At 40.4% G+C, this 15,733-nt stretch overlaps 1 protein-coding gene across 3 annotated transcripts in view; it reads right to left on the reverse strand.

Annotated features, from left to right (window-relative positions):
- The window catches only part of DISC1 (DISC1 scaffold protein), a 205,600-nt gene that overhangs the window by 183,527 nt on the left and 6,340 nt on the right, over positions 1-15,733 (reverse strand). For all 3 annotated transcript variants that reach the window (XR_005104969.1, XM_037392564.1, XM_037392565.1), the window contains exon 2: positions 1,432-2,420. Coding sequence is in view for 2 of the 3 variants with exons in the window: in XM_037392564.1 (XP_037248461.1) it covers positions 1,432-2,403 (972 nt within the window). In the remaining variant the exon portion in view is untranslated. The remainder of the gene's footprint in view (positions 1-1,431; positions 2,421-15,733) is intronic.

The raw sequence follows: 15,733 nt of genomic DNA on the forward strand, positions 1-15,733 counted from the left end.
CTATCAAATAAGATTACTGAAAAGACAGAAAAATAATTTCTTATTTTGATTGTGTTATATATTCCCAAATACGCAGCAAATTAATTTCCCTAACCATCCTAGACTATGAGTACGTTGTCATTTCAGGCATGAAGCCAAAGAAAGTGCTCCATGTCAATGTGTGTGAAGTCTGTGAATAGGAGAACCTAATCTGAGTCCTATATGCATCCTTTATGAAAAGTATTAGAGAGCACCATAAGCCTAGGTCAGGTATCATGGGAGTAAAGTAAGAATAAAAGTTTCTTGACCTTCTGTCTCACCCAGACAACAGGGCTGTGCAAAGTCTCCCCAGAGCAGGTTGTTTCATCAGGCCTAAAGAAAATACAGTGCATCTCAGCAGGTATGTCTGAGCTCAGAAGTCACAAGAACCTGGGTTTCTAAAAGACATCCCAGAAACTCGAGGCACTAGTGAGATACTAAAAAAAAAAAAAAAACCTCCCAAAAAACCAAAAAAACCCCAACAAAAACAAACAAAAACACACACACAAGGAAAAACCCTCACGCAATATAAAACCACACACCAGAAAAACCTCACCACTCATTTAGTGCAGGTTGAACAAATTTATGCAATCCATGTTAATCTTTGGAGTACTGCTTCCTGCATGTACAATAAAGCCACTACTTGGCTCAGAATGGTTTCCCTCTGATGCCCACCATGACATCCCAAAAACTGTATAACAAACTGTAATTGATCCTTCTTAAAGTTTCCCCACCTGTCTCCCACAGAGAGCAAAGTGAATGAGACTGCCTGTATATGTGGTAGGTATACACATGTACAAAAAGGAAGACTCCTGACTTACCAACTCAATACTCCTCTGGAGTGGCAGGCAAAAAAAATAAAAGGTTCAATCCCTAACTGGAGTTAGAGCAAAGGCTTAACTCCTGTTTTCCTTTGAGCAGAGAGAGAGCCCATCTACTAGATAAAAGGCTACTCTCATACAGGCGCTTCACTCCCAAGAAACCTTTGGCTTAACATTTCCAATGACAAAGTTTGTTGTGTGTTTATTCATGGTGCCTCAAGAAAAGAGTTCTTACCACCCCCAAATTTTGTACTACATATGGTCCAAACTGCAGACAAAACAGCAACCTGTGAAAAAAACCCTGTAGTTGTCACACATCAGTTTCTGAATTCAACATATTAGAAGTGAGAAGATCACAGTTTCGGTAGAACATAGGAGTAGGGTACTGCAACATCACCTTTTTGTTTAAAGAACCAAAAAGAAAACTAAAGCAGTTCTTTTATCATGCAGAGTATTCCTGTAAACCTCTTATGAACAAATGCCGTTAAAACCATTAATATCCCAACTCCTACATCAACCTTGACTTCGGCACTATAAATACAAATGTTTTGAGGGCTGGAGGAGGAATCAAAGATGAAGTGAGATTACTAACCTTTAATGTACTGCGGTTGCCCAGCAGGCAGTCCTGTAGCACTGGTTCATATTTTTTCATCAAAGTATCCCAGTTATGGTCGCTAACAGTAAAGCTACTTTCATAGCCTGAGGTGACAGAAGAGCCAGCAGATGCTGCATCCGAGGAGTCTGTAGAACATGAAAATGTTGCATCTGTATCCGAGAGATAGACAGTCTCGCAGTCCTGTAGTTTATCATTTGCTGTGGTCTCATTTTCATACTCCAAATCCTCCCTAGGCCTGGAGAAGCAATGCAAAGCTCCCAAGTGCCCATGAGTTTGCACCATCTCTGCTGGCTTCTGCAAATTTCCTGCAGTGCTGGGATGCAGAACATACTTGGCTTCCTCAATGGCTGACTTGCCTTCAGCATCACTTACTCCAGAGGCCAAGTTCAGGGAGAGCTGTATGAAGCTGAAATTTGAACTAAAGCTATCACGTGCACCAACAGAACAAGAAACAACATCTCTGTTTTGATATTCAGAGTTGTTATTCATTTCTGTCTGATCCAAAGTATATACGTTTGGGAGCTTGCCCACTTCAGTGCCATGGCTTTTCTGCCATGCACAGCAAACAGCAGAAACATCTTTTTTGTTTGTTGCTGCAGCAGGGTAAACGACGCTCGCTGTGTTTTCTGACCGTGGACTCTTGCAACATGAAAGATTTTTGCAGCATCCTGGCATATTTTCAGTAGCGGCCAATGTTGTTACCCCATCAGCAGGAACTGTGGCACTACTTGCTGCGCTACAGTATAAGAATTCAAAGTTATTTTGGCATCGTCGGTATAGAGAGCAGTTCTCCAACTCTCCACAATTCTGCCTGCCATGTTTGAGCTCTTCTGGGCTCAACACTTTGCAGGCACCCAGGGACTGAAACTCTATCTGTCGCTGAGCTTCTGGCCTCATGTATCCAGGTCTTTTTGCCAGTTTCTTTTTACAAAGAGAGCCTGCAGGCATTAAGTGCTCCTGACCATCTGGGGGAAGGGGGGGGAAAAAAAAAAAAAAAAATCATTAAAGTGCTTCTGCAGTTTTCTAGGCTTAGTGGATTTAGCATCTGAAAATAATTGTTTCATGAATTTCAAACAGTACATCACTTTCCATTTCAACAAAACAGAGATGCTGACCACACTGCAGATAGAGGAGAAAAGGTGTGGCTGAGAACACTGTCTACATTCATTCACTTTCTAAAGAGTTTGTACCTGCTTTTAAGGGAGCTCCTAACACAATTGCACCCATCAGGACACAAACCTGGGTACAATGAAACACATCATCTTCCCTATTCATAACACCACCCTGTGCTTTTTCATTCTCAATTTGCTTAGCAGCACACTAAAGCACAGACCTTGCTTATGTCTCTCTGAACCAGGATAATTCTGAGACTTACAAGCACATCTAAGATGAGACTGAATCTGCATTTTGAGAACCACACTCACAAAGAAACTTTGTGCGTAATCTGTCGCTGCTCGCGTCCGGTTTCCTATGTTCATCTCCACGTTTTATTAGTATGAGCAAGTGATGCAGGTTCTGCTTCCAGAACAGATGCCGCTCTGTAACACTCCATGGCTGCAGATGTCAGTCTAATGAGATATTTTATAAGTTGTCATTTAGATGTACTGTACTGCCTATTGTCCAAAATTTAAAGTTAACATTTTGCATGCAGGACCAGGAGTCCCAGAAAACTGATGTCACCATATGCTTGCTAGCATTATGACAATATTAATACCATTAAGAAAGGGCCTTTTCTCAATAGCTCTATTAACCCACATACACCTTCCTTACATAGATGACAAGATAAATTTGCTCTTTGCAGAGCAGAACAGAAAGAACCAAGATAAAAAAAACACAACAAACACTAAAAGTAGGATATTGGAATGTGTAATCTTGTCTTAGTTTTCTGTACACTTCTATTAAAAAAAATTATGGGTGAAAGATTACTTTCAGTTTCTAACAGATTTACTGCTTGTCAAAAGGTATTCCATTCATCTGTCCTGCACACAATCAATGAGAATACAAAATGGATGATGGTGCAGAGCTTGTAACACAAAACCACACTGACCAGACCCGTTTGCCAGAAAAACCCTTCAAAGGCATCTAGTGACTAGCTGAATTATGCCCTCGATTAGCTGCCCTACTCACTGAAACAGAATCAATTGCTAGAATCTCAGGTGTGCGAAATATTCTCGTCACCCATGCAGAGCTCTTCCAAAAACACATTTCTTTATTTTTCCGTTACATGCAATATACTTATCTCTATTATCACAAACCTTTACCAATTTTTACATTAATAGATGTAGGCATAATCTGAACTCCTCAAGCAACTTGTAACGCAAGTCTTGTACACACCTCACTACAGCGACGTCCTATACGAAAATTTAAGCATTAGACCTGAAACTTCCCAGGGGACTTTTCCCAACATTCACTACACTCTCTCCAAATAACCTTCACAAAAGCAATTTATACATTTTCCACATACTATAATAGTGGCACATCTCACCATGGGACTGCAGTTAAGCTTCTGTATTCTGCTTCCTATCACCATAAATTAGAATACCCCAGCTGTCTCTTACATACCCTTTTGTCAGAGAAAAAAGCATCACAGAAATCAGAAATAAAAAAGGTCAGAGTCCATCAGCCTGTCTACTATGAAAAGACAGTGAAATGCTGTACTGGGAGTAATTTAATAGAAGTCTTAACAAATAGGAACCTCTCTTGGAGTAAGGGAACAAAAACTGAATGAAATGTTCTTTCAAATTTAATTCTTTTAGTTTATATACAAAATAACAGCCTAAATTTGCCTTCAGCAGAAGAAACCATTTCATGCAGAAAAAAAAAAGTCATTCTAAGACTGGATATACTTTACTGCCATTTGCAAAGGCTAGTCACTGGCCTTATCTGTAAAAATGGAAAAGGTTCTTTGGTTTAATTAAAATCAGTTTAAAATCGATCTCACTAAACCACTATGAATTTTTCAAGTCAACAGACAATTACAGTTCTTTAAACACCAAGTTTAAACTAAGCTAATTAAGTAAGGTTTAAATTGGACTATGTTGGATATTTACACCAAGTGAGAACTGGATGCAATTCTAAAAGTTATTGAAGCCAAAGTGGTACAATTCCAGGATCCTGAACGAGTCCAACACAAAACCCACACATCTCTTCGATCCTCCCAGCATTTACAGGTCTCCTCTAGATAGGTTTGCCATTCAGCTCTTCATGGACTCCAGATCTGCCTGGATACAAGTCCAGCAGCATGAGTCCCTCACTTGGCTACCAGAGGGGCACCACTGCCTGAATTATACTCAAGATGATAGTCCAAGCCACAAACCACTCAGAGGATGCTACAAGGAGGGGGTTACAGGTCCTTAGCCCCAGTGTAGCTGCACCTGAGCACAAGGCAGAGAAGGAGTGGACACAGAGCTGGGACCAGTATGCCAACTCAAACACCCACGCTTTCCCCAAAGGATACGGAAGGGAGGAGGCAACTGCAGCCTGGCTCCCAGGTCCAGCTAGAGAGCAGTCGCAGTGCCCTCAGCCTTCACAGAATCCAGCCAGGATATTACTAGGCTCTGGGTATACTGTTTGCATGCCATTTACCCTTCTGCCATGTCCCTTTCCCGCCGATTAGAATAATTTGGGTTGTTTATCATCACAGATCTGAAATTCAGTTACAGAGACTTTGTTTTCCCGCATAGCCTTCCAACTATAACTTGCTTTGTCTGCACATCAGACACAGAAACTACACCGAACCAAATGGGCTAGCTTGTTAAAAAAAGACAGGCCTCACATTTTTCTTATAATTCCCCCAGTTTCAGGCACATAAAGTAACTGATGGCAATTAACTACAAGACCATCAAACTGGTACCTTGGAACACTGTGAAACAACTGAAGGTAATTAAAAACACCCTATATTATAGTGTGTCATGCATCGTATGAGACACACGCTTAGAAAAAGAGAAGAGTCACAAATGGAAGAAGGGCCTCTCAATTGTAATATTACAAATCAACTCTTTTTAAAATGTTACAATCCTAGAAGATGATGCAACGCATATTCTAGTGTCAGATACTGTGCAAATTGCTTCAAACCCAAATTATGAAAACCCAGAAATAATTATAACAATTCTTTCACCATAACAATTCTTTCTGATGACCAACATTTCATAGAAAGTAACAGCTCAGAGCCAGAGCACAGGAGAGAGGAGGGGAGAGGGAAGAAAAAAAAAAGGGGGGGGGCAGGGGGGAGAGAGTCTATTTCTGTAAAGCAATGACCAGCAATGCTGTTCACATCCTAGTTGCACCAGTAAAATAAAAGAGGGAAGATGAAGCCAAAGAGCACTTCCCACTGACGGAAAGAGCACATTCTCTAGTACCCAGCCTGATGCTGAAGGACAGCAGAACAGTCATCTTATTTTAAGTGATCAGACTTTGTTTTCAGCCACAGAAGCTGCAATTCAGGGTTGTTTTATCAGGTGCTCTAGTAGTATCTGTGGATGTACAGGTGTTAACTACCCTATATTTTTGTGAAGTGCACTAGGATTTTAGATTGGTACAGAAAGTCTGAAGCAATTACCTCCTCACCCCTGCTTTAAACACATAATGTAGAACACTTTGAGCTCATTAAGTTCTCCCTGAAAGTAACCGATAAGTTATACATGCAGTTTCAAAGAGAGCTCAACTATCTGAATACACCTGTATTACACACAGTTGATTTTTATTAGAATTACAAATTTACCTTCAAAGCATTTGTGAGCAGTGACTGTGGCGTGGAGGAAAAGATACTTGGTCATATCCAAAGCCAACTATCAAAGCACTGCTCTAAGCAATTTCTGTAGTGCTGCTCCTGTTAAGGAAGCCTTAAACACCTGCATTAAACCACACAAAGTAAGTGAGATGAAAATAAAAATATTTAGAGACACACACGCATAAATGTTTAACCTATCAGAACAAAAATTAAACCATTTCCAGGGATCGATCAATCTGTCATGACAATAACGACGACTGTTCAGTTTTCATGCCATAAAAATACATAAAATATTGCAGGTTCCTAATCAGTTATATCTTGACTTATTTGCTGAATTTCAAAGATACCACTAAATACTCAAAATAAGACTGTACTGATCTGAATGTACACCGTTTCTTTAGACAAGCAAGTTCTCAAAGAAAGCTGCTTTTGAATAAAAATTTTTATAACTCTTAAAATACAAATGTCTCATTTAGCTTTTTAATCTTACTTATTGAATGTTAACTATATGTTGATTTATCCAGCATTTTATAAAGTGTATCTATAGAGAGGACAAGCAATGGCTGAGCCTCATTATATTTGATACCATTTACAAATTAATTCCTCACCAAGGGTTCCTGTGATTTCTAAGGTCGCAGGCTGGGTTCAGTTATTCAACTGTTAAATTTCCAAGACATTATGTATAAAGTATTCTCTGAAGTCATTAAATGCGTGTTAGTTTCTATTCGCCATTAGAAAACACTTCAAAGAGTTGTGCATTTTAGAAGTCAGAGGGGTCTTCCTTAGACAGTGTTTAAGTAACTGTATTTTTATTGACTCATTACCATAATACCCATGTCATTGAGTTGTTAGATTTGAGCCACTTACCTCCTTAATGCAATAGTTCATTTTAGGCCACCTGATTAAGTTGCAGCACCTCTCTCTAGAGTAAGAATCACATTAGCTAATACTAGTTTCAATATGCCCATCAACTCCCCCCCCCGCCCCCAAGAAACAAAAAATTGTTTTAACCTGGTTTTGCCTTAACACTAAGAAAGAAAATAAAGAATCCATTAAGAAGTAAGCTGATAAATATCAAACTTTTCCCATGTCAGTAACAATCACCTATTTAGTCAGGGGGAATAAGGGAAGCACCCTTAATTACATAATTATAATTGTGTTCAATATCACAAAGAGTTTAAAACACATCTGCATCCATCAGTATTCAACAGCGCATTACTACACACAAAAATGGGCTTTTTTTTCAAGCAAGTGCCTTGCTGAATCAGGGCCTAAGTGCCTTGATGCAACAAAAAAAAATAAAAATGAATCTTTCTGATCTTTTCAAATGTAAAGATACAATAAGCATCCGGTTTGTGAAAGCATGCAGTTGCACTGTGAGGGCCTACTTGATCACTAACCAACACCCTATGGCTGGCAACTGGAGGCTCAAAGCTTAGCTATTACAGAAAATGCATTCCTCCAAGCTAAATGAAAATCACAACACCCAACTTCTTCACTGCAGCGTTACAAGAAAATCCATTTTGTTGGCCAGAAAAGCAAATGGTCAGATTCATTCTAGAACAGCCTGGTGACTGCGTGCTGTCTCAGTAAAGCAAAACCACTTCAATAGCACAATACTGTAAAAAAAAAAAAAAAAAAAAAATTACATTTCTGCTTTTTTCAGTTTTGTTTTCATGCAGTCAGCTACCGTTATGAAGTCCCAAGAGGAAAAAAAAAAGAAACAGGGAAGCCCAAGACCTTTGCAATAAATTTCAGTGTAATCACGTTACAGACACTCAGCACACATCTCATTCTCTGGCTGTTACTACATCTCACATTCAAAATACATCTCGGGTCGACGAGCTTCAACCCCATCAGTCTCCAAACCTCCTCATACAGCACTCTCAGGTATTTCACCCAACCTACTGCTATCATCCTAGGCTAACTGGAACGGCCAGACTCACATACCCAACCGCCTAATGTAACAGTTGCCTCCTCAGGCATCATTTACCCTACATCCAGCTCTGCGACGCATCCCAAGGACCACCTGGTAGACAGCAAACATCCTGGGGAAGGACCCAAGCAGGTCTGGGAAAACAAGCCAGTACCAACACTGGATGCCTTCAGTGCAGTCAGTAACAGAAGACAGTTAGCTTCCCCACAAATATCCAGCCTGGTTTGTCTTAAACCTGTATAATTCTTTTAAATTTACAAATAATTGAGAATAATTCATCCACTTTCCAAAGAGGGAGGAGGACACACAAGTTCCAAGTCTACCAAGAACACTCACAATAGACAGGCAATGCTTATTTTGGGAGTTTTGTGGTTGGTTGTTTTTTTTTTTTTTTTTTTAAGGTTTGGTGTTATTCTTCCTGGGGAAAAAAACTTTTGTTCCCAGTTTCAGTGCAAAAGTCTGTAGCAGCAGTCTATGCAAATTTCTCAAATGGAGAGAACGCTCTGGTTCTTTCAGTCAAGATTTGAAAAAGCTTTAAATATTACACAGAAGTAGGTGAGCAATGATTCTGCATTGAAACTGGGAAGTTTGGTTAGGCCCTAAATTAATTTGCAAATGACACTTAATGGGTTTGCAGTCATATCACATAAAATTATTTCACCAAATATGCAAGAAACTATGAAATTAGTACACAGCAGTCCTTTTCAAGAATGCTCTATTTAACACACCACACTTCTCTTTTCATCACTCTGTCTATGGAGTGACAGTGTGGATTCCCACTACTTCTGCTCAGTCAGATCATCTACAGCAAGACTCTAATATAAAACTCATCGGGGGGGAGGGGAGGGAGGAAAGGGGGGGAAAAAAAAAAAAAAAAGAAAAGAAAAAGTGAAGTGTGAGAGCACATTGACAGCAGTCAATTTCCAATTCAAGCACAGTTTGAGTGCTCCAGCTTGGAGATTTGAATTTTTAATTTCACCAAGAGAGTGGGTTCCAAATTAAGCATCTGATGCACAGTCAGTCTGAAACCAGAATTGAGTTTACTGAAATAGAAAGTAATTTTCTCTCAACAGCTCAGTAGTGATCACATATAATGAAAATAAAACAACGTGGCAGTTCCTATATTGCCAAGGGTGAGAAGTCAGAATGCTTTTAGCTTTACAATTTAATATCAAAGTCCCAGGACAAATGCTCCTCCTTTGCCTGCTGAAGGAAGTTTACCTTAGAGCCCCAGTCAGGCTGTCAGGACGTGATGCCAGTGCTGTCTAGACAACAATGGAGATGGAACAGAGCTCCAGACCATCAGGAAAGCTGAGCAATAACTTCCCACAGAAAGCACAGCACTTCAGGATGCAGCTTAAATACAAGCTACTGCAAAAGCCGGACATGCACACAAACTTCAGTTAGGGCAATGCATGGGACACAGAACCCCTGTAGCAAGGAGGCAGGCAAACCAGCAGTGCTGGTCCCTCACCCTGCTCCTTCAAAAAGAAAACCTCAGGACTTTGTGTGAACCCCTGTAACTCTTTATGCTCCCACAAAATTTCTGTACTCAGGTACCCTCTGCTCTTTGCAGCAGTGATTGCGTGCATTGTGCTTTTGCTGAATGACAACAAACCACCACTCCGAGTGGCAATATGAAGACTCTCAGCTGAACGTACGAGGCACAGACTGCAGCACTGCTCTCCTACCCTCAACTGTTACACAGACAGCTTCAGCTAATGCAAGTCCAGCATCATCGGTCTGTAGGTGTTATAGCCTGTGAGGGGTCAACATTTGCGCTCCAGCAAGTAGAGTGCAGCTCCCTTGGAGACCTACTCTGGTAAGCAGGAAAGATGCACATGAAATCCCTTTTGAGATCTTTAGTGAGAATCTGGCTTGACCCTTACAACCCTTAGTCAAGGCCGTAGGCAGACAAACCAGAAGTTGGACATTTGTTTTAATGGGCCCGAGAACACAAAACCTATATCCTTCTCCTCCGGCATAGAAGAGAAAAGTAGATGGTTCAGGTGAATTTCTAAGATTATTTTATGAACAAGCTATGAAAGAAGTACCATAGCAGGTATTGCGGAAATTGCAGCAGAATACTAACCATGGGCAAAAACACCTCTCTTCCAACAGAAATCACAGCTCCTTCTAGATAAGGTGGGACAGAAGTCATTCTGCCTACAGCAAGTCAGATATCTTTAAAAATAAGAACACCCAACAATAAAACCAGAAAATTAACGTTGCAGGAAAGAATAGTTTCTCTCTAGAAGGTAACCATATTGAATTACAGAATTTCACAGATGTGCCAGCACAGTGATGATGTCATCTGATACAGAGGATGAGATGACCTTAAGGAAGGGCTGGGGAGCACTCAAAGACGACACCCACCACCTCTAGACAGCTATCGGTCCAGACCACCTCAGATAAGAGCCCTGGCATTAAAGACCAAACTTGGCATTTCCCACCCATGTCAACAGGTATTGCAGGAACACTGCCTCCGTAACCAGACTCCTGGAGTGACAACTCACATGAGATCTGAGCAACTGCCTACTCAGCTCCTGACAGGAGCAGAGTTACCGTACATGGCTTGTACCATTTTTGGAGACTGAAGATGCAACCAGACCAAAGCCCTATCTTCACACACATTTGAAAGCTGTGACCACTAAAGGTCAGACAAGGATCACGGGATACAGTCACGAAGCAGCAGGCAGTCAGAGCCCAGGCTGAGGGAGGACATCATCAACACTGACAAATCTACTTTGTCACTCATTTCTGTCTCCATCCCAACCCTGCACATGCTTTCCAACACTCCTATCAAACCCTGCCCTCTTATCCACCAGCTTCCACTGCATTTCTCTTCTTGGTCCCCAATTAGTTCTCACAAACCAACTGCTAATTTATCTTAAAAAAAAAGTTAAAAAAACAGTTGAACCAGGAATCCTTCCCATTGCTGCTCTGGACCTTTAACTGAACTCTGCATGGGTCACACTTTACATAGTCTAGAGTGATAACCATCCACAAAGCTCCCAAATAATGTTCAAAGCCACACAGAAATACTCTTTTTCCCCAATATTGCCCCTCAGTACCACCTCTTCGGTCCTTTTCAGTTTATCCTTTTTGTCACAACCCCAATGTGCACAAGCCTCCCCCCGCCCTGTAACAGCATCCCCTTTACAAGGGCAAACAAGTGCATCTCAACTTACTTCAACAATCCTCCTCACATGAGCTTCCAGGCTTTCCAGCTCCCCAGCCCCCTCAGATCACCCCGGCCTTTTCCAGGTGGGGAGCCTTCCCTGCTTCACACTCCCCATCAGCAGGGCTCCGAAGTTTCTAGGCTTCTCCAGGTGCATTTAAAAGGAGCCCAACCCCACTTCAGCTGTGCCTACTGATTTCATTGCTTGGCTCCAGGTGCTCAGCCTTTCAGCTATCAGGACTTCAGCCAGTTCTCTGGGCTCCTGTTACTCTTTCACAGCACACACACACAGTTTGTATGAGCATCTAAACCAAACTCCACTCTAAAGGCACACTAGCTCCATTCATCCCCTTTGAGATCATTTCAATGAAAACACTCTTGTAAGAGCTTCTTTCCCGTGACTGTAAATCACTGCTATTCACGTCTAAGAAATCAAGACAATTACCTGCCACAATTTACTCTGACAGTCTCCCTGGGCTGACATGTATTACCTAATAATACAGGTTACGCTTATTAACATATGCCTATGATGCTCAACAAAAGCACAGATTTTTGCCAGAGGTTTTTTAAAACTCATTTCTGCCACATGCTATTTGTATTCACTTCAGTACAAGGCCATAGGATCTGTCACCTTTCACTGAACCTTACCTGTCTGATTTTATTACCCAAGTAAATTAAAGCACCATATTAATCTTCAAAGAAATTGTACCCTTATGAGAGAGCTTGCAGATGTTTTTTGGGTGCCAAGGACTCTGTGTGATACTGTAATGAAACAAAGTCTTAAGCAAAATACTTCAAGTTAAAAAACAATAGAAGTAAACACAAAAATCAGAATGACCTTTCAAAAATATTCTCTTTAGTAAAAGAAGATTGTCTTGAATAAGCCAATTAAACCATTTTTCAGGTCAACATATTCTGGATTCAGCTTAGCATTTTAAATGTATAAAAAAGATACAGATTGTACCATATGGTGTCAAACGCACACCTGAGAAGATCCACTTCAGTAACAAAAAGCTTGGCAGAGGAAAACATTAGAGTGTCATTTAAATTGTTTTCCAGAATAAATATAGATCGTTAATTCATTATTTCCAATACTTTTTTAAAAAAAATATATTACTTGCTTTAGAAAAGCCGAATTTAGGATCCAGGACTAGCAAGGTCCTGTGCAAGGTAGCTCACATTTGCCTGTCCCTTTCAGTCATATGGGACAGGCCCCCAGGTAGTACTAGTGTAGTAGCAACAGATTCCTTCCCCTGCTTCTTTCAGGTTCACCCACAGTACTCCTAACAAGTATTATTATTTAAAAATAGCAGTACAAACTGCTGCAGCTTCCTTTCAGGGAAAGCAATGCTTTTTCAGAGACATTTGATCCACCAGTCCTGAGGTACTGCAGTAATCTGCTGCATTCGTTAGGGTTAAAGCAGACCATGTGAGAAGCTATACAACTTGCCCATAGTCACAATGCACACCCAAGGCAGAACTAAGGACTTACACAAGACTCCCGAAAGACATCTCGGGGGAAAAAAAAAAAATATTTTCACTATAAGAATACACCTAAGGCTTTGTACCTTTAGAACTCCTGCCTTCATGGAAAAGATTGGAGAATTTGAAAGCAGCATTTAGGTAGAATTTTAGGTAGATTAAGACAGAATCCTACTAGGCTCAAAACTACTAAACCTTAAAGTCATGGGTCCCCCATATGGCAGATAGTGCAATAATGTTATTCTGTGTGGGATTCTGTACAGTGAAATGTCATTGGAAACTTCAGGTTTAACTCACATTTTCACCAGAAATTTGAAGCAAATGCAAACATCACATTTAGATGGCTCCTTAACTTATCTATAATATGACTTGTGCCTGCCTAAGTTTTTGTACTCCAAATCTAAACAAGTCTATACAAATCCACAGATCTGTTACAGGAAAGTATGTTTGTTAAATATCTGTGTCAAGTAAGTCCATTAGGATAGTCCAGACATAGAAGTTCATTGACAGGCTCCTTTAATTCCCAAGTGAAACTGTGCTGCCTTTAAGTTGGAAGCCTTTTAAATCCTCTCCTGACTAGGGGGAAAGAAAAATTCACAGTATTTTGAAGGTACTTGCAGAAGTTTTACAACCTACAAAGCATCCCCCTCCACCTCTCAGTGAGCAGGAACATCTTGTATGAATAGCCTTACAAAAACAAAGAAGTGCCAATAAAACTGAGAGATACAGAGAAGACACATGGGTTTTCATTTCTGTACAATAAAAATGTCATAGTGCTTTACAGAACAAAAATATATGAAATGTTTTAAACTTAAATTACCTTGAAGTCTGAGTCATAAGCAAGGACTTCTGTACCAGAGAAAGCCATGAAGGCAGAACTAATAACATCTTTAAGGTTAGAATGCCCTCTTTGGGTATAAAAATATATTTGCAGCAACAGTAAATTCCAATGCATGCAATGCTATTTTACGCTATAGGAAGGAAAGTAAATCAAGAAATGCCAAGTATGCTACTCTAAAACATTTAAACATGTTATAAAAACCATCCGATTACACTCTGCTAGCAACAATGTTTCCTAAGATGCTACATGCCAATAGTGAGGATAACAGCAATCCATGCACAGGAGTAGGACAAGACATAGGCATAACTTGAAAAAAGAAAGGTTCAGACTGGATACAAATAAAAACTTTTTCACCCGGAGCGCAGCCAAGCAGCGGAGCAGGCTGCCTAGAGAGACTGTGCAGTCCTTGGATGTTTTCAAGACCCAACAGGATAAAGCACTTGGCAACCTCAGTGTCAGCCCTGCTTTTAGCAGGGAGTTGGACCAGAGACCTCCTGAGGTGCCGTCCAACCCGAACTATCGTGTTATACCTCTAAGCCTTAAATACATGTATAGGGATTTGCAGTATCCCACTACTTATCTACACACACAGAGCAAAAGTTCAAGACTTTCATCTGTGAAGATGCATCCAACTTTGCAAGAAAGCAATTTATCCATTTTAATTCCACAAAGGAGTCACAAGGGAGTTGGTAAACAATAGTTTCATCACATCCTGGAAGCTGGAAACAGCTGATTTCTATGAACAAAATTAAGAATAAAGTTCAGTACTTGAAATAAATGCGTTCTCAACCAGCATTTAAGCATACACACACAGAGAAATCACAACCTTTAATGATGGTCAGTGCTTTAAGCAAGACAGATGCAGTAAGGCACAACAACATAGGAACTCTATTGTTGCACAGCAGCAGACCTTTAGTAGTTAGCTGGTGATTAAATGGTGCTCATGAGCATTGCTTAAATGTCACTTTGATCTACTACAGTTATTTCACAAAATGTTTATTACTGAGGCTTTTTTATTGCCTGTACAAACATTGGAGAGCATTTCTCTCAAGGCATTATTCAGTTTGCTATATTAAAAGTTATTTTGATATCTTTTCCTAGGCTGCTTGCCAATTGGAGGACAAGATGGAGCCATCTGTGAGACTATAACTGTCTGTAGACACTTGCCTTTCAAAAACATAATCCCTTAAATGGTGTCAAGGGCATTACACACACACACACAAAAAAAACCCACCAACAACTGTAACATCACCTCTGAACAGCTACAACAAAACCGGCCTCTGTCACAAATTTCCTGGTAAAGAAAGGAGGAAGACCACCTCTGCCCAGGGAATACTGCCTCTACTCTACCCAGTCCATGAAGTCTGATTATAACATGGGTATGGAAAAAGGCAAACCTGAACACTCTGCCACACAGCAGTATCAGGCAGCCATAACTGTGCCACAGACATATATGTTCTATATAACTGAGTTTACAAACACAGTTATTTCTACAACTCCTATTTTCCTTCTTAATTTTATTTAGAATTTGAGGGATTTCTGGGCCTGGTCACTTTCTTCTCCCACTACTTTACAACATTGGTGCTTATGATATGTACACAGGCTGCTACACTGAATTCCTCAGAACAGCCTTAAGCTGTTCTCTGCACCGTCTTCTCCTGGTCTGTTTGGGTTTTTATTGTTATTACTACTATTATTATACCCTGCTTAGCTCCCTGCATTATAATCCTCCTTTAAAAACTTCTCTCATATTTTATATCACCATTTTCAACTCATTAGAGATCATTTTTAGACAGCTAACATGTGGAACAATTGCTCCTAAGAAGAGACCTGGAAGAAAGACAGCAAACCCCACGTACTTCTCATACAGCTTGCACTGACCAGTCATATTGGCCTTTCAATATTAAAGCCACAGCCAACCTAAACTTACTCGGGCCACACTTAATGCCTAAGCAAAGTACAGAGTTTCACCAACACCTGGCAGCACAGAAAGCAGAAACAGAAGCATGTGTGTCCAGATTGAGTAGAAAGGTCTGGACGCCCATCAAGAAATCCAGCGCCACACCAAGCTCACCAGAAACACAGCATAAGTGTTGCTACACACAGTTA

This window comes from Falco rusticolus, chromosome 6, assembly GCF_015220075.1.
Source record: "Falco rusticolus isolate bFalRus1 chromosome 6, bFalRus1.pri, whole genome shotgun sequence".
NCBI classification, from domain to species: domain Eukaryota; kingdom Metazoa; phylum Chordata; class Aves; order Falconiformes; family Falconidae; genus Falco; species Falco rusticolus.